The sequence below is a fragment of the Dermacentor albipictus genome, chromosome 8 (assembly GCF_038994185.2).
Source record: "Dermacentor albipictus isolate Rhodes 1998 colony chromosome 8, USDA_Dalb.pri_finalv2, whole genome shotgun sequence".
In the NCBI taxonomy this organism is placed as follows: domain Eukaryota; kingdom Metazoa; phylum Arthropoda; class Arachnida; order Ixodida; family Ixodidae; genus Dermacentor; species Dermacentor albipictus.
In genome coordinates this window covers 96632740-96652500 of record NC_091828.1, presented here as the reverse complement: position 1 = coordinate 96652500, position 19761 = coordinate 96632740, and the positions used below count along the sequence as shown (strand labels likewise).

Genomic DNA, 19761 nt, shown 5'->3' with positions numbered 1-19761 from the left:
TCGTTTACATAATAGAAGTCGGTAGGGCGTCCATTAGGTGTTATAACGTACGCGAATGGATCACGCCCGCATGTTGATGAGATGGTGGCTCACTGGGCGCTCCAGCGTTCCAGCGCGACCGTGGCTTGTTCGAAACGTTATCAGCGAGGCGTTGCCCGGTACACGGCAGCGAACACTGGAACGCATACGGCCACGACGTGCCTGGAACGCACGTCTTGCCCAGACGACGGACGCACGCTCCAGAGCTGCCGCGACCCGGCATGCACAGTTGTGCAACACATGTGCAATAGCCTAGAGAACGCTTGCCTCGATACGAACGCCGGCCAGACGGCATCGTGAACGCCCCCAGCGTTTCCTACAAGATTCCAAAACACGATTCACTCGCTCGCTAGGCTGTGTGATCTGGCGCTACTGTCGTAATTAATAGAAAACGAATGCGCATTTTAAACGCTTTCAAATCCCGCCGTATTGTCGAACCTACTCCCCGTCTTGTTAGCTCTGGTTCGCTCATGATCCCAAGATGGCGGAAGTTGAGCTTCCACCACACCCCTGCCGAAGGAGGTGCGCGAGGCCTATCTCGATCGCAAGAACAGCTTGAGCCACGACGCGTCCTAACTGGGCGGGAGACAGACGGCGCGTTCAGCTTCAAGCGCGCTCACCTGTCCTCCCTGTAGCCGCCGCCCATGTCGTGGCAGAAGATGGTCCGCGGTTCGCCAGGCCTACCCCGCTTGACGGCGTCCGAGAGGGGTTCCACGGCGCACAGAAGGGGCTGTTCCTTGTACTCGAGCAGTTCGTTGAGCGTCTCGAGGGGCGCGACCTCGCGATCGGGTGCGTATTTGACCACCCGGGTTTCTGGACGGCCGCGCAAGGTCCGAGACAACGGGATTCCCATCTCGGAAAACGGCACCCGGCACTGTGTAATCGGGCGATGGCTTCGAACGGCAGCGCGTCCGAGCTTTTTTTTCTCTTTCTTTCTCTATGCTTTTTACTTCTGGCACGCTCTCGCGCGAGCTAGGCTGACACTCGTGCCAGCTGCTGATGATGATACTTCAAGATATGGCGCGTGTTCACAGCGGGAGATGGGCCCAAGAATCGAGGGGGTGGAGTTGAAGGCACCAATGTGCTTCGTGCTTCTCACCTCGCGCACCTGAAAGTGGCGGATTTCACCTCGCTGTGCGGAGAATAGGTTTCTAGACCCTTTGCCGTTCAACTTGCAAACTAGGGCCAACTGTCCTTGGTGCGGTGGCATACCTACCCTAATGCACATAACCTGGGAATGCACTAAGCACCCTCATAGTCCAAACACCAGTAGGACAATGGAGCAGTGGGAGGCACAGCTCGCCCGCTCCGACCTGGCAGGACGAAAGTCCTTAATTAGCCAGGTCAGACAGGCGGCAGATGCCAGTGGGGCCCTGGACTGAGAGGCTCCGACCACCCCTCCTTCAAATCTTTACAATTACAATAAAGTTTCTCTCTCTCTCTCGCCAGCGATTTATAGCTTAAATATATGTGAGGTTTTGAAATGTGATTTTATTGGTACTATGAAATGCCCCCTCCCCCCCACCCCCAACCAAACAAGAAGAGTTGGAAGAGCAACCAAGGCTCTGGGCAACTGGATTAACAGCGCCTCCGCCATGTTCGAAAGTGTGACGCCAAACAATTGCATTCGGTTATTCGATTACATGGAGAATAGTCATCGATGGTTTCTGCTGATCTCGTGTTTAAGCCTGCTTTTGGTTTTGACACACATTTTGACACACCATTCGTTGAAACGCCGATTTAATTGTTACTAATGGGCACATTTTCTGACGCAATACCATTTGCAAACACCCTTAATAGCCAGATTCAGTGTATAGCTTAGCATCGTATTACCATCCAGCGGCTGTGGTATTACAATGATCATTCTTGGAGGTTGATTTAGGTTCAGCGCGGGATGAATGTTTCTGCCAGAAGCGACTGCAACTTTCAACCGTACTGCATCTGCTACGCCCACGTTGTGCTTTAGAATTCAATTGTTCCATTTAATCCATTGCTGCTCTCAACTGTGTCTCCATCCCCTTGGGACCCATTCATTTTTTTCTGCAGTACTAGAGGTTAAGAAACCTAATTGTCATTACAGTAAGAACACTAACTTTGTGCACTTTGCCTTTAGGGATCTGTGCCTATAGGATCTAGGCGTTCTGGCGTCTTCCATAGTTTCTACTTCACAGGACAAGGAGTGTCCCACGTATCTCTTCACGCTTCACTCGCATGGGGCCGCTGTAGCGATCACACGAACTGAGTAAGCCAGTGCGTCGCAACCCCTTGACGCTCACCCCCTGGTTTCCAAAACCAAAACTGGTTCAAAGGAAGAAGCGCGGCAGAAACTCGTTGTTATCAATACTCGTGTGGAATTACTGTATAATCAATGTCTGTAAAGTTACTGTATAATCAATGTCCACGAAATTGGAATGACTATAAGTTTGCTGCAGCTACATTCAGGCAAACAGTTGAAAAATCGAAAGAAAATTATAACACCAAACATTACAGTTACCTATCGCAGTCTAGTAATAAAAAAGCCCTATTTCGATTTCTACGGTCTAAAAAGATTGTTTCAGCCCCAGTTAATGTAGAGTCAGTCAGCTTAACTTCCACTGAATTGGTGCAGTCACTGGAGGATATTGCAAAAGGCTTAGAGCACCGATTCACGTCGCTTCGCCCCTATCATATACCGGCACCTGAACCAGCTAATGAGTACGTAACGGTCACATTAGAAGAATTAATGAGAGAGGTAAAGATGCTGCCAGCTTCAGCCCCACGCCCTGATGGCATAACTACAGCAATGATAAAAGTATTATTCGAATTGTATCCCCAGGATTTGCTTAATTTTATATATTACTCGATTAAGAATGCATGGATTCATCCAGATTGGAAGGTTGCCAAAATAATTCCACTACTCAAAAAGCCAGGCGATGGATATTCAATAGACAACATTAGACCTATTTCCCTAACCTCAAATCTGGTAAAGTTAATCGAGAGAGTTCTTTATGGTCACGTTGATAGATGGATAGGCGAGAACCAAATATTAAATGATTCTCAAATAGGATTCAGGCCCGGCTGCTCAATTTGGTGTGCTCATGTTGACTTGGAGAGTAGAATCCAACTCGCTCGCCGCAACAACCAGCTTGCGGCCCTAGTGACATTAGACATTGCGAAGGCGTATGACAGTGTCGACCACAGTACTTTAATCAATAGACTCAATAGTGTGAATCTTCCACAGTATATAATTGCATGGATTCAAAATTTCCTAAGCGGACGAACGTTTTATTGTTATCGAAATGGTGTTTCATCTAAAAGTTACAAACAGACAAGGGGCGTCCCTCAAGGTGCAGTACTTTCCCCAGTACTATTCAATATTCTACTAAATCACATCCCGACACATCATGACGTACAGGTATACGTATACGCTGATGATATCGCATTTTTCACGGTATCGAATGATATACATAGCCTATATAAAACTTTACCCGCCGTGGTTGCTCAGTGGCTATGGTGTTGGGCTGCTGAGCACGAGGTCGCGGGATCGAATCCCGGCCACGGCGGCCGCATTTCGATGGGGGCGAAATGCGAAAACACCCGTGTGCTTAGATTTAGGCGCACGTTAAAGAACCCCAGGTGGTCAAAATTTCCGGAGTCCTCCACTACGGCGTGCCTCATAATCAGAAAGTGGTTTTGGCACGTAAAACCCCAAATATTATTATTATTATTATATAAAACTTTGCAGTCGTATCTGAATCAGATTGAAACTTGGCTAAAAGGAATACAAATGTCGCTAAATGTCAACAAAAGTGCGATCCTTGTCTTTCCCTTGAGTTTTCCTATCCGAATAACACTGTCATATGGCCAGGAGATTATTCCGCAGGTACATTCTTTAAAATATCTGGGCATGATTTACACCGAAAAGCTAAATTGGCAGACACACATAGAATACATCGCATCTAAGGGAGCACGCGCTCTTGGTTTATTACGAAGAGTCTGCAGCAGTCGTTTTGGAATGCGCAGGGAGACCTTGCTGATGATTTATTGTATGTATGTCCGCCCCATTCTAGAGTTTGGATGCGTGTTATTTTCAGGAGGTCCTACGTATAAGTTACGTCCTCTGGTTCTTTTAGAACGCGAATCACTACGTCTGTGTCTCGGCCTTCCAAAATTTGTAGCAAATAATATCTTATATCATGAAACTCACCTGCCTTCTCTTCAAACTCGATTTCGTATACTGACAGTCCAAACATTTCTAAACATCTATGCCTCTCCCCAGAGACGCTCCTACTATATTTTTACTCGAGAACCAACTGCATTCTTTGAGAATCAATGGCCCAGACTGCATTGTCCCCAGGTTGTTTTTGTGCAGAAACTATTACAGCCATTACAAATATCAATCCGTGATGTGGCTTTTCAAAATTTACCTACTTCGACAGTAAGTGTTGAATTTGGCGATATATTTCCCAATAACGCTAGGCTTCTACCTATTCGATACCTAAAAGGTTTATTAGATGACCACCTTGAAAACCTCCAAATAAATGCAGTAATAGCCACAGATGCTTCTGTCAGTGAAGAGAAGGCCGGAGTGGGCATTTTTTCGACATCATTAAATTGGTCTTTCTCTCTTCGACTACCCGACTTTACGCCAATATTTCAAGCAGAGTTATTGGCAATCATCCTCGCTCTACGCAAACTTCCGACATCTATTTCTTCAGCCGTAATCTTAACCGACTCCTTGTCTGTTTGCTCCGCTTTATCTGTGCCCAATTCAAGTATCATTCTCCAAGAATTTCATTCACTGGTTCCCCAACATTTACGCCTCATCCACCTGGTATGGGTGCCAGGGCACGTGGGGCTCACTTTAAACGAGTCAGCAGACGCACTAGCAGCGGCATCTCTTAAAGGCCCGGTACTGAGGATCTTAAAACCCTCAGCATACGTCACTTCTGCAAGATTTAAAAAAATTTCCATTCAAGAAGAACATGCCAAATCATGTGTATTAGATAACGTCGATTTTCAGCACCTTAGATTTCCTTGGCACAGCGGGTGGTGTGCAACAAGAAAATTTGAAGTTTCATTTACGCGTCTGCGTTGCCGAATACCACGGCTTAATTTCTATTCTCACAGGTCTGGTTTGGCACCTTCTCCTAAATGTTTTTACTGCAATGAACCCGAAACTATGGATCATTTTTTTATTGAGTGTCGTAGATTCAACGTGCATAGAAAACGACTTCTAGAAGGTCCCTTCCGCCAACTTGGATTAGCCATCACGCTACCTATCATTCTGTCTCTGGGGGCGTCGGCACTAGGACACTGTAATAGGAACGTATGTGATGCCATATATAATTTTATAATGGAAACAAGGAGACTTCCATGCTAAATTTACGGTTTTATTTTCCAAAACAAGAAACCAAAAATATTAACTTCTAAGTTTAAGAAACTATATCATGAAAATTATTATTAACGATTAGAATTAATTAAATATCACATTTTCAGTAAAAAAAGAAATCCTATTTAGGTATTTATTCTTTTTCAACCCACTGCCGCCCGATTCATGGCCAATCCCCCGTAGTGGGTTGTGCTACATCTACAGGCTCCAAACCAAACCAAACCAAATCGTGTGGAATGTCGAAGGTCTTCCTTTTTTTGTCAGCTATGGTGGGCAAGGGATGTTGCGACAAGAACGCCAGTGGATGTATCAACGGAGGTTGGTAGCTGGCTGTGTCTGCCTGGATGTGTCCTGGTGGAAATGAGCTGAGCATCCGAACAATTCGCGACGTGCGCGTCAACATCGACACTTTGCGGTGAACTTTCTCGGAGAAAAGCGATCTGTTCGGTACCTTGAGAACGTACCTTTCAACGCTTGGGCTGAATCTGTGTATATAACTAGTTTTGACGAATCAGTTCTGGGAAACTCCGCGAGGTAGAGCAAGTCTCTTAAAGGGAGGAAGAGGAAGGAAACTTTATTTTCGTGCGATGGTGGACTTCTTTGTATTACTGGGTTATTTCTTCTGACAGGCGGCGTGAGTTGGCCGTAAGCTCTTGACTTTCGGTGACCTCCAATGCACAGTTGATGGTCCGCAGCTGGACTGCGGGAGTCGACCTGGACACCGCTACCTCCTAGTCTGAAGTGTTAAGTTGGAGTTCCGCCCTAGGCTTTAGCCCGCAGCAGTCGCTCTATAGACCTTTTGCATCCGCGATGTGGCAGCAGTGCGTTCATGACCCCAGGAAACTTCCGGTCAGCCATTTTCGACAGTACAGTTAGCCAAGAAAAAAGAAATATTTTGTCGCATAGTATACTCCAGGCACATATTCTTGGTGTTTTCAGATATAAGGAACGTGCGCTGAACATCAAGCTCATGTAGGGGCTTTTTTTGTTGCACTTAACACTACAATTCTCTGTCAAACGTTCCAGCTCTGCAGCAAAACTGGTGCCAGCTGGAGGGTCCTATAAGTCTGGAGCGCCTTATGGGCGTGGCAGTTTTCGCATTTGGGTGAGAAGCAGCCGGGTTATATTAAGTATAAAGGGAAAATTGTAATTCACCCGAATGCAACAATCCCCCCTCATGGGTACGTGCCATCTCTTGAAGGCGACAGTAGTAGCACTGAGTTAAAAAGGAAATTCAGTCTTTCCAAACAAAGGTTTTCTTTGTAGCTTCGTGCTACGTTCGGATAGATGAATATTTTTTGCTTTTCATAAGTTTTCATGTTAGTACTTTTGCTAGTGCAGAGTGATTGAAAGTGTATACGAGTTTTTTTTTCTTGAAACCAATCAAATGCACGAGCCGATACTACGTGAGATCGAGGTGTAACAAGAAAAGCTACGCAAGTTTCCTGTAGGAAAAGTATCACAACGAAATGGGTCACGTAAAGCAAACGATCCATGTGCGAAGATCGTGTTTTTGGTCAAAAATTAACCAGACATGGCCTGTGTATGGCTCGCAAGGAGCGAAATGCTTAACCCCAAATATAATGTGAGGCACTATGGCGGTCTGTTTGCAAGTGGTGTTCCTGATTTTGTTACAACTTTCAATGCTGCTCAAAAAATATTCTGAAGTGAGGCTCCCTATGCTTCCAAGCAGACGAATTTGCTCTCTCCAAGTATTATTTCCACTGTTGATGATCCACAGCAGTGCCCCTAATTGTCAATGTTGTGGTTGCTTTTGTACCAAAATAACACCGCACTGTTCTGAAAGTCATTTTCAACAATGTTTTCTCATTAAAGCTGCTTCAAATCATGAGGAATGAAATCACAACTTTACATCCCAGTATTGTTCCAATTGCTGCATCAGTTTTCAATACTTGTTGCTAGAAGGTTGCTCTAGCTGACATGTAAAACGTCATTGCTTTGATACAGCATTGCGTTTCGGTCGATAACAATTTTTTTGCTCTTCTAAACTTTTACAACAGTGGATTTGACTCATTCTGAAAAAAAAGCAACTCAAATAAAAAGAGCAGGAGTCATCAGCAAGAAGGGGGAAAATAGAACTGACGAAATAAGTCGAATGCGAAGGGTGGAAACAAAAGCGGCCATGGAGATTTATAAGTATAGCAAGAACGAAGTTACAAAAGAAAATTGACACTAGCACAAAAGGGCATTGTCTTGCTATTGGATGCCCGAGCTAGTGTCCTAATGCGAAAAACGTATCGGAGCTGACATTCAAAACAGGATAGGGTATGTGTGTGATGCAGCGAAAATCCGAGGACATCACGGAACATCCTAATTGAATGCGAATACATTCAGCCAGCGATACTTAGAAGAAGCCGCAGTTCCTCAATCAAGTGGGCAGTGGTGCACCGCCAGTCGGGGGGGGGGGGGGGGGGGTGTGCGCACTATCGCAGTGGCATTTTTCCTCCAGTGTGGCTGGGGCTTGACACATTGCTCTTGGGTTCTTTGAATGGTATTAATGCTAATGCATTAAAATATAAAAGTATGAGTTTTACAAATACCAGAAAAATCCCACGTGTGCCGTCACATTATCCTATTTCACAAGGGGAAAACGCAGTTGCAGAAACCGAATTAAAAAACGGTAAGGAAGTTGGCCGGGAAAATTACAAAAACATTTTATCCACCGAAAAACTTACTATGCAGAATAGTATCAATGAGATCCCATTGTACATGTGGGCTTGAATGTATTTGTTACATGCGGATAATAGCAAGATACTTCGTTAATTCGTACTCGTTATATTCGACTGAATTAGCCTCGGATATTTTCATGCATCTTAAATTGGACGCTTCGCAGCTTCCTCAACACGTCCTGTGTGTTTAGCACATCTTAATGCATTTTCCTCTTTCTCTTGCGCCGATTCAGCAAAACCACAATACCTTGCAGGCAACACATCTTTTATTACCCGAATTAAATCGATTCAAGTCAGTCCTGGTCGTCTCGCTGCCGCTTCATTTCCGGTTCGTAGTCATCATCGCTGTCGTCGTTACTGCGAACGACTTTTTCACCGGCTGGCCGTGAGATGTCCAGTTGGCCCAGCAGGCAAACGGTAGCCTCCATGTTGGCGCAGAATAAATGGAGGCCAACCTCTTCAAGAATGGCACCGTCTGCACCCCGCAAGTCTTCCAGCCGGAATTTTCTGAAGGGTGAATTGAGCACGATAATCAGTTTTAGTGGGCACGGGAACGGCCACCAATGACCTAATGGTAGATGTGCGCAAGTATTCGAAATTTCGAATATCAATAGCTTTCTTCGGCTGCATGGTTCATATTAGACTTGAAAATACGTTGTTTAGAATCCCTATTCAAAAATTCGGTATTTCACAGTTGTACAATATTCGTTTCTTTCGAACACTTGAAACAAGAAAGCATTAAGATCGTGAGGGATGCAGACTATCATCAGCATCATGCAATACAATAACTGTACAGTTTTCAACGGCAATGGTAAGCTCCCGGTCAGCATTTGGTGATTTCTGCCGTACGCACTCCAACCCTATTTTTATTCTTTGTAAGTTTACTTCTCGCGGTCAGGGTACCGGTGAGTAATTGAGCTGGATAAACGTACTACTGCATGGACTCTAGAGGCTTACTGGCGATCATGAATTCTTTTGCCCGACCATTGAATACCTTTCAACCCTGCTCCTACACAATCTTGGTTAAGGTCTCTGATTATTTGTTGCAGTTCATCTCCAATGTTAATGAGCAGGACAACAATGCCCTCCACAAACTGAATGTTAATTGTTGAGGTATTCACCATTCATCCTCACTCCTAAGCCTTACCACGTTAATAGGCTGAACTCTTCTAAGATTGCAGCAAATAGCATCGTATAGATTGGGTCTCCTTGCCTAACGCCTTTCTTAATCAGTAATAGAAAAATTTGGCATATGACAGGGCAAAATGTGTGCTGTGAGAGATGACCGTCGTAATGTCATCAGCAACGTTGATGATATATATACAAAAATCAAAATTCTGTACTGAGCTGCACAGTACCCAGATCAGCCGCTTATAACCTCCGTTGGAAGTAGTGATGAAGAGGATGCAGATACTCCTAAAGCTAGCGATGAGGTCAGTAGGGCCTTGGAACACGTGTCCCGGAGAAACGTGGCTTGGTAAGATGGAATAGCAGGTGATTTAATCAAAGATGGAGGAAATGGTACGGCCGAAACACTTGCGGCTCTTTATACGCAGTGCCTCATGACTTTAACTGCACCATGGAACTGGAGGAATTCCAAGATTCTAATAATCCATAAGATAAAAGACGTTAACGAATTATAGAATTATGTATCGTTTAGCTTGCTTCTTGTGTTATATAAAATATTCACCAAGATGATTTTCAGTTTAATCAGGGCAATACTTCAATCAACCAATACAACAGGCTGGCTTCAGGAAGAAAAGTGCTGTAGGGGATTACGTCCGTGCCATAAATCAGGTAATCAAGAAAGCTCCGAAGTACAGTCAACCTCTGTATATGGCTTTGATAGATTATGAAAATGCATTACATTCACTACAGATATCAGCAGTCATGGAGGCATCGTGAAATCAATGATTACACGAGGTATTCGTGAATATCAGCAAATTATAAATGGAGACTCCACAGCTACCCTAATTTTCCACAGTTTGAAAATTACTTGTCAAGTCTCCGTCTGTATGAGGATATATTGTCCCCCCTCGCGTGCTCAGAATCTCCCAGTCACTCATACTGTAATCATTTTGTGATTTTTTGTTTTTTGTGCTTCTTCTATGGGCATATTTCTCAGACCTGCCCAATAAACTTTTGTCGAATTGGAATGCCCGCGTCGTGAGGCCAATTTAATCGTCATCCCGTTCTCGAACGGTGCAGAATAACCTGTTAATAGCATGTTATAGCATGTTAATAACATGCCGCACTTCAAACAGAGAGCGGACGATGGGTTCATGGAGGGCAGAGGTTTACTTCAGATATCTTGAAGATGAGTTCGTCGTGCAGCGGACTCGCGGTTTATGGTAGAGTTTACTACGGGAAAGACTAATGGGAATGCGGAACTCTGGTGCTTGTGTCTACGACGGATGCAAGTATGACAGTTCAGCCAGTATGAGTACAATGGGTAGCACACAGGAGAATATTTGCCTGGACTTCGTTCTTGTGGCTTCAAGCGGCTTTGTGACTTTCGAATTCGATCACTGTCAACAAATACTGCTTCGTAAATTTGATTCGCAATGTGCATGTGCACAGGGGCTTGTTGCCTTGCTGTGTTTAAACAACCGTGATTGCGCGGAAATTAAGAAAGATGAAGCACAATGAATATCGCCGTGTGAAAGTCTGGAGCTACAAACACGAAGATTAGTGAAGCCTACGTACTGTCCACTATTGCTAGAGGAGCTGGACAATCTCAGTGCTAGAGTTCACACAACACGAGGCAGTCAGCTGGCGAAGACTGCAAGCAGGTACGTTCTTCAACCTGCACACACTAAAGCAGAAGAACGAAGTCCAGGCAAATATTCCCCTGTATGCTGCCCATTGTACTCATACTGGCTGAACTGTCATACTTGCATCCTTCGTGGATACTAGCACCAGTGTGTGAATGACCTTGACTACATATGTTTAAAAAAAAGTAGACTTTGAGCATCTCTTCAAGTGCGCCAAGTTTGGCGGGCTGGTAAACTTGCATCGTAATGTGACATTATGAATGAAACACAACGCTCAATACACATGAGGACAAAGAAAATGTAGACGTGAGGTGTGTTGATACATCACGATGAGTCAAGTGAGAACGGTGGAAGTGGAAAGTAAATTTTTAGAACACAGAACAGTGCCCTCTTTACTAGAAATAAGTTGAAGAGTGCCACTAGTTTGGCAGCTTGGTAAATTTGCATCGTCAATGTAAAACAGCGCTCAAAAATAACGAGGACAAGGAAAAGGTTCTCGTTAGAACAAGGACAACGAAAATCTCGTTGAGAAGGTATGCACCCATAGTAGTGAGTCATTAAGTCCCCGACACGTCCTCACTGTCCTCGGGCCTTCCCATGGTCTCTATATTGTTATGCGACATAGTAAAGCAACAGCTTTTCGTAAACTACCTTAAGTACACACATTTAAAACATATAGACTTTGAACTTGCCATTGAGCAAATACGGACCTAGTGTGCCAGTAAGTCTTCGACTCGTGCTCGCTGTCCTCGGGCTCGATGATCTCTCGTGTCACCCTGTAGTTGCCACCCTCCGGTAGACCAATCATCGTGCCTAGAAATATGTCCTCCGGCTCCCCTGCTGCAGTTTTAACCTTCAAAACAACTGCAATGTCCTGGCCAACTTTGATGACGCAGCTGATGTTCTTGAAGGTGTAGCTCACCACAAGAGGGCTCAACGGAAAGTCGCAATCAAACAACCTGTCACAGGGCAAAACGTTCAGATTTGAGCAGGGAATAGTAGAGCGGGAAATACCGCCAAGCAATTACGAGGCGTACCTCACATGTTTCACAATTTTGCCGAATAAACGCCAATTTTGAACCTTGTTTGTGGTTGTTGTATGACGGCAATAATTTTGCGGTTTCCATGCATTTTACGAGAAAACGCATTTCCGAAGGATGCAAATAACAATCGCCAACCAATTTCCCGGAGCCCGACTTTACTGAAAAGCAGTTACCTCGTTCAGGCCTGCATTTTGTTTTAGGGGGAGGGGGCGCAGCAATACATGCTTGAGAGAGAGAGAGAATAAACATTTTTATTCGGTGAATGAAGCTTTGGAGAGGCGTCCTCATTCCAGAATGCCTTGAGCTCGAGCCGCGTCCTGGGCCCTCGCAATCAGCCGGTGCTGATCCTCGAGGTCGGAGCTGGCCAAGGCTCTCTCCCAAAGCTCGTTAGTGGGGTAAGGGTTCGGAGGATTTATTGGTGCCGCTCTGCAACCCCCTACTATGTGCCTGAGGGACCCGGTCTCTGCGCAGAAGCGGCATTGCGGAGAGAATTTTGTAGGGTCTATGAGGTGATTTCTGGTTGGGTGCGGGAATGTATTTACCTGTAGAGCTCGGAGGAATCGCTCCTGCTCTATAGGTAGTGACTTGTGAATAAGTCCTCAAATGATGTCAGGGCCGTATGATTGTGGTATAGGTGAAAGTGGACTTTGGCCTGACAGTTCATTTTTTTTGCTCCTACACCTTACTAAATGTGCCAAATATTACACGACGCACGAATTACGACTGAATTTTGACTGAATGAAGTGCCGAATCGCCTCCACAACGGCGTAGTGAATGCTTTGGAACAAGTTCTTCCATTGAATATTCATGTGAAATAAGAAACATGAGCAAGCTTAGGTATTCTTTAGATTGGGTGTGATTTCCCCTCACGGAATAATAAATACTGGTTGATTTTGCAGTCAGCTCAACAAACGTAATCTTGGGCATACGGCATTCTAATTACTTGTGCTGAGTTGGTAGGTTGATCGAGAGGATGGCCATTTTCTTCAGATATCTTGCTAAAGTTCATCCGTAGCGTGTCAAAATTTTATCTAGCCGCGTGACGCATTTTAGACAAATCGTTACCCGTATAAGGTTCAACGTATGATTTGATGAATGCTAGACCCAGGCATTGGTTTTCGTTTCTTCAAAGTGAATGTCGTCGTGCTCCTTGTCATCTTCAGTTCTATTTAGGTGGGACGTTTTTGAAGCTTCCCGCACAGCAAACGTTTCGTCCGCGTCTTGACGGTAGTGGTAAATATGGCCTCGGGGCCTCAGTCGCTGAATAAATCAATGGAGGTCTAACTCGATTGAAGGCTTTAAAACTTAGGAAAAACACCGGCATAGTGCAGGGCGACGCGAAGCATTGCCCGTGATCCACGTTGACCACTCAGCCGTCATGTACTCGAATGAGAACACCTGATATTCTGCATGCGATGAGTGACCCATTCGTTCAGGCAGATCATTTTGATTCAGTTCAACTTTTGTATAGGGTTATCAACAGTCTCCTAAATTCAAGTCACGTTACCAAAAGTGGTTGGGCAGCATCAAGTATATCAGTATGCATGTGCACCTCGATGGGCCCACATCGAATGCGTTATACGGGGTGATGAAAATTAAGCTTTACAGATTTCTGAACTATACCATTCAATGAAATTAAGACATAAGTTAGTCGCCCGGGTGCTGACGGAAGAGCGACGTCACACCGCGGAGCCGTTATGCGGCTGAAATTAAAAGTTGCAGGTGAATATCTCGAAACGTGGACGTTACTAGAAATATTCTGCCATTTAGACTTGTGTAGGAATATAACTGTCTCTGAGATTTCAACACAAATATGCCCGCTTCTACTGCAGTCGCTAAAAAGTTCCTTGTGTGGTTTTAGTTATTAAGGTCCCTGACGGTGATAATCGTCCCACCTTGTGTCCCCTTGGACCTATCACTTTTGCGAAGAGGGGGATCTAGCGCCTTTCAGCGCAGACATTTAGGAATCGATAAGACTCATTTTTGGTCACCCTATGTATGTACGCCTTAGTTTGTTGGGGCTGTTCAAAAACACGCGCAAGATGATGAAGCGTGAGGCGTAAGAGTTCTAACTATGCTCGGTGCTAAAGAAGGAATTGTGCAGTGTGTAGTAAAGCGTCCGGAAAGTCTCGGGTAATGTTCATGCAGTGGCCAATGCAGATTCCCAGGGCTTCCGAAGGGCGTGATAACTCATTTGTAAAGCTTTGCTTTCCCTGGTGTGTCGAGTTTATTGAATTCGGACATATCTGTAAAAGTATTTTTCGAACCCAAAGCAGCAAACGACATTTTTTCTTGGCTATCACTGAAGAGGCGGGGGGGGGGGGGGGGGGGGTCTCGTGGAGATGAATTCGTGCGTAGTGTCGTCTTTTACTGCCAGCCAGAGCTGCATCAAACCCGCGATTACGCACGTGAAAAGGGGACAATCTGGGTGCGCAGTTGTACCTTATGTAGGGTTTAGCGTCCGGGTAGTCAAGGTGAGGCTTGAACAGCACACGAAGGCTGCCGCCCCCGTTGTAGGCGTCCTCTGTCGTCAGCTTTACAGAACCGCAGGAGTCGCAGAGTGCGCTGCCTTGGTCCCGAGGCTGTAGCTGCTGCTTGTGCAAGTTGAACCACGGTAGTTTGGACGTTATCTGCATCGAAGTGTGCGTGCATGATTTGGAAGTGAGTGGGCTGCCATTCGTGGTCAATATTTAGTTAAGCTACAGAACATCGCGACATTATCGCCACGTCCGAGCACGGCCGCTTTGGTGAATAACGGGACAACAATATTTTTTTTTCTTTCTGAGCTTGAGGTTGACCTTTCGATTCCTTGCCACAGCAGCCGCATTTCAGTGGGAGTCGAATGTGACAATTCAACAATGAAAGGCAGAGGTAAAATGTATGTGCATTTAAGATTGATTGGCACTCAAAACGACCCCGCGTGGTCATTATTATTCCAGACTCTACTACTGCATCTCTGATATAGCACAAGAGTTGCTATGCTACATTAAATTCCGTCAATCAAAAGCACAATCCAGTCACTGAATTGGAAGGGTGTTCCTCAGCAAACGCCTCACATCAGGAGCCAAAGTATGGTATAACTGTTCGCAGACCGCACGAGTCATTCAAAGACTGGTGCGGAACTCCGCCCCGACTTGTTGAGCTTACTCGTAAATTAAAACATTGTTCAATAACATGAGAGTATGTGCCATGACAATTGTGTCATGCTCGAATTGAGGAGTGTTTTCAAGCAACTGCTCGTGGTCTGAATCGCTGAATGTGGCAACAAAGCTGCGTGACTATGCACAAATAAAACACAAGCGCTCCGCTAGAATACGTTAAACGGATGCATCAAATGAAATTTGTCCACGAACACGGGTAATGTACTGTGACTGCTGCTGCTGGTCACGTGACACTGGTGTTTAGTGAAGATGACCTGCCTTGCCAGCTGCAAACGTCTTGATGCCGAAGCCTTGGCAAAAACTTGTGGACAGTGGCAGCTCGATGAGGCGCCATTCAGAGCAGCAGTCATCCGGAAATGTCCAAAGCCTGTACATGCGCCAGTTGTTCAAAACGTTAATTTGAACAAGTAACAGTACACTGAACACTCTAATACCCCTGTTACATGGGCGAGCTTAACCGCGGGTAACGTAACTGCGGTTAGCGCGGTTACGCGGCAGGCGAAACTGCGGTTAGGCCACTAACTGCGGTTGACTGCCAACCGAGCTTGGCCACCTCGGTTTAGCGTAACCGACGTTTCGGAACGGGCAAAACGCGGACGGTACTCCTCCCGAGTGCAGCGCTGGCGCTTCCCAGATGTCTTCCAAAAAAAGCGTATCATTCGGCCTGGCCGCTCTGCGCTCATGCAGTCGAAACGCGCGCCCCTACACAGAGATGAAGGCTACGCACAAATTTCAAAGTTTAAGAACAGCGCAATCAAAATGGACAAGTGAGACACACATAAACGCTGGGTGTTTGTGTGCGTCTCACTTTTTTGTCCAGCATGATGGCGCTGCTTTTAAACTTACAACTGCGGTATTTTTAAGGTGTGCCTTTTTGTGATAATTTGTGCAATGTGAAATCGCAGTGTACATATATTAACACCTGAAAGCACTGCCTTTTCTTCCTTCTTTATTCTTTTCTTTCTAAATTCAAGCATATAGTTTCAAAGTGCATTCGCGTACCCGCCGTGGTTGCTCAGAGGCTATGGTGTTGGGCTGCTGAGCACGAGGTCGCGGGATCGAATCCCGGCCACGGCAGCCGCATTTCGATGGGGGCGAAATGCGAAAACACCCGTGTACTTAGATTTAGGTGCACATTAAAGAACACCAGGTGGTCGAAATTTCCGGAGTCCCCCACTACGGCGTGCCTCATAATCAAAGTGCTTTTGGCACGTAAAACCCCATAATTTTAAAGTGCATTCGCGTAAAGTTGTACTACCTTTCATTATGTGACCAATGTTTGTCAGTTGAGACATTCATTTGCTCACTAAGAATTTTTTTTTTACCTTTTCGTTCAGTTACGTTAACTTTATATTTACCCATTTGTGACCCTTAGGTATGACTTTTTATATAGTTGTATGCCCACCAGCCATCCTCATAACTGAGAGCAGGAGTGTCAAAAATAACTAAGCTACACGTGCAAAACGCAGTCTTAGACGTTAAAACACAAATATGACAATTGCTTTGCTGAAAAATAACATCTTTATGCCACTGTAATTAAATGTCGAAGAAAAATTATTCAAAGTGAAGCCTTTACGTAAGAGACCACGTGACGCGTCATCAGACAATTAACCGTGATCGGCATAGCCCGTGTAACTCTATGTGAAGTTTAACCGCGGTTAAGCTGCCCGTGTAACTAGGGTAAAAGACTGGTTATAACAAAATCCAAAATAAAACGAAAATATTTTCATTAGAAACATCTCATTTTCGTGATAAGCATACACACTTATGAAGTCAAAAAAGATTATCGTTTGTCATATTTATTTCGTTGCATCATCATTCCTTCAATCCTATAATTTAATAAATCCGTCTTTGTTCTTACGAAGTTTGACAGTATCGACTTTCAGGAATAGTGAGTAGAAGCGGAACATTTTATAGTGCTTAAATACATAAATGTTTATTTATTCAAGCTAACTGTTCACCCCACAAAGCCCCAACACTACTTTACATAATTTAATACAATGATTTCCTCACTTTCTTTTCTAAATGATGAGTATATTGGTGCAAGAAACAGTGAAATAATAGTTGATGAAGATACTTAGTTGTGCAGTTAGTGATTTAGAATATAATTTGTTGAACTACGAACTCATAACTCCCCCCAGCATATAAAGATCGCTAATATGGGCATTGCATTCGATTACCAGCACTTAAATCGGAGTTCTTAGCCATCAAAGCTCGACCGCTAGGTGGCGTCGACTAGAGCGGTCAGCTCAGGATGGGCTCCCATCTCTTTTCGTTTTTTGAGAGTTATCTTGTGCTGTGACCTGAACTTCGAGGACTTCACGAGGTTCGGCAAGCTGTGAGGACACTGCAGACATCAAACTTTCCGGTGAGCACCTCGCCAAACCTTTGTGACGGGCCAAAACGTGTGTGAAGTGTGAACGCTAACGGCGACGGTGAAGCGGCGGCCGCTGGTACGCGGAACGCGTCGGCGACGCGGCCGCGACAGATGGCGACGCTTACGCCGACTCCAGCTACGGAAGCGCCGAGAACGCCGACGACAACGTTTAATGAGGCAGCAGGCCCCGAGAAAACACCCAACGCGCAACTCACCTCCTCGGACGTGGACCGGGATGAGATGGAATACCAAGAAACCGCTAATGAGGATTGCATGGTCCTCCGGAGTACCGAAGCAACTGGCGGACCCCATGGACGCCAAGACGACGACGGAGATTGGCAAACGGTTTTGACCGTGCGCCAAAAGAAGGCGCTCGCACGAGCGGGCAAAAAGGCCACTTTTTCCGAGGGTGGCTACGAATCATCGGGCCCATCGTTCAAGCCCCCGGTACAACCAGCGAATAAAAAGAAATTCAAGACAAGGCGGCTTCCACCACTGCCTAAGGACGACATTAAAGTGATCGTGCGCCCTCACCAAGGTCTCCCTATCAGGGAACTTACGGCGCCACAGATCGCAGAAGCAGTTATAAACGCCTGCCAAGGAAAAGTGAATGGAAACCAGTTCCTGCTGAGATTGAAACCAGGATCAAACATTTTTATTATCTCAACCCCTACAGAAGAGGTGGCGAATATTGCAAGAAGAATTACAGGCCTCACCTTAAATGGTCGACTGCACGCAGTGAGTGCGTACGCAGCAGTAGGTGAAGACACAAAGAAAGGAGTGATACATGGCATCGCTCCTCACACAAGCCCTGAAACCCTTCTAGCCAACCTGCGTCTTCGTACGCAAGGCGTCGACATACTAAGAGCTAGGATGTTGGGTGAAACGAAAACAGCGGTAATTACCTTCTTTGGCCCCATCGTACCGCGATACGTCTACTATATGGGAGGGGAGCTTCCCTGCTTCCCATACAAGAATACCATACAATTCTGCAAGACTTGCAAGCAAACGGGTCACAGAACGGACGTCTGCCCGAATCCCCACCTGCCGGTATGTCACAACTGCGGCACTCGGGAGCCACAACCAGACCACGACTGCAACCCTGTTTGCGCTACCTGCGGAGAAAAGCATCTCACGGGATCCAAGGAGTGTAAACGTCGTTTCAAGCTACCACCACAGCGACCGCAGCCAAAATCACCAAACCGGATGGCCGTCAAAACGCCGGGCAAGGCGATCAAGTCATCGTCGCCAAAACGGAGATGGTCTGACACAGACGATACGGACGATGACGATTGGCCTCCACTGCGGACTCAAGGGGACATTCCAACGTCGCAACCCCAAATTCGAAAATCAAGATCACAAGAACGACAGAAGAATCCAGACCAAGGGCTCTCTGACCACTCCGCCTCCAGACACCACCGAATGTCCTCTAGATCCCCTACCCCATCCAGGACTACAGTGGCAACGGGAGACTCGACCCAGCATAAGGTGAGCTGGGCGGGGATGGCACAAAAAGGGGCTCCAATAACCGCCAACCCTGAGTACCAAAGAATCGTTTCTGAAAATCGTCAGCTTAAAAAAACAGTAGAAGAACTTAAAATAGAGATGGCAACGCTGAAGGCACAATTTCAGAATACCAAAATTGGGCAAGCTAAACCAGCACAAGGGGATAAACCTGCCGCCCAACAGACAACAATTAGCAACATTGAAAGAATGATGAATCAGGTAGTAGAACAAATTCAGGCTCTGCAAACGTTTCAACAGCAGTTATTTGCTGAGGTGCAGAACCACAAAGTTTATGTAGACGAACAAATGTCTAAACTGCAGCAAACATCACGCAAAAGAGCCAGCAGTAACCCCGGAACACCGACGGCGAGAAAGGTAAAAAACGGGGCTGTTTCCGATTCGACGGATACCGAAATCGTACCTAACCATGGCCAGTAAAACAACCCGAACCACGGACACCGCTGAGATATGGCAATGGAACTGCCGCTCTTTTCAGAAAAGAGCGGCAGCGCTACAAGCTTATTTAGACGCCGCCATTATTCAACCGGACGTCATCTGTCTTCAGGAAGTTGGAAAGGGAGTAGTTAAGCTTAGAGACTACTACACCTTTCAAAATCCCATGTATCCTAGAGTGGCGACGCTGGTGCACAAGAATATCGCGGCCAGTGAACACTATTATCCCCAATGCTCAACGGAGCACCAATTGATCGAATTACACACTACAAAAAGGAGTAAAACCAAAACGTTTATTGGCAACGTGTACAGCCCACCGAAAGAACGGCAGACTGCGTTTCCCGAGA

At 45.7% G+C, this 19761-nt stretch overlaps 2 protein-coding genes across 2 annotated transcripts in view; both read right to left on the bottom strand.

The window, feature by feature from the left end:
- The window catches only part of LOC135912873 (cytosolic endo-beta-N-acetylglucosaminidase-like), an 11617-nt gene extending 10643 nt beyond the window's left edge, over window positions 1–974 (bottom strand). Inside the window, exon 1 of the mRNA XM_065445447.1 lies at window positions 660–974. Coding sequence (XP_065301519.1) covers window positions 660–892 — 233 coding nt within the window. The 5' untranslated portion in view covers window positions 893–974. The remainder of the gene's footprint in view (window positions 1–659) is intronic.
- A 7384-nt stretch (window positions 975–8358) lies between these two features.
- Window positions 8359–19761, bottom strand: part of LOC135912909 (cytosolic endo-beta-N-acetylglucosaminidase-like) — a 30761-nt gene continuing 19358 nt past the window's right edge. The window contains exons 6-9 of the mRNA XM_065445510.1: window positions 15337–15445; window positions 14360–14547; window positions 11585–11833; window positions 8359–8607 (exon numbers count right to left, since the gene is read on the bottom strand). Coding sequence (XP_065301582.1) covers window positions 8394–8607; window positions 11585–11833; window positions 14360–14547; window positions 15337–15445 — 760 coding nt within the window. The 3' untranslated portion in view covers window positions 8359–8393. The remainder of the gene's footprint in view (window positions 8608–11584; window positions 11834–14359; window positions 14548–15336; window positions 15446–19761) is intronic.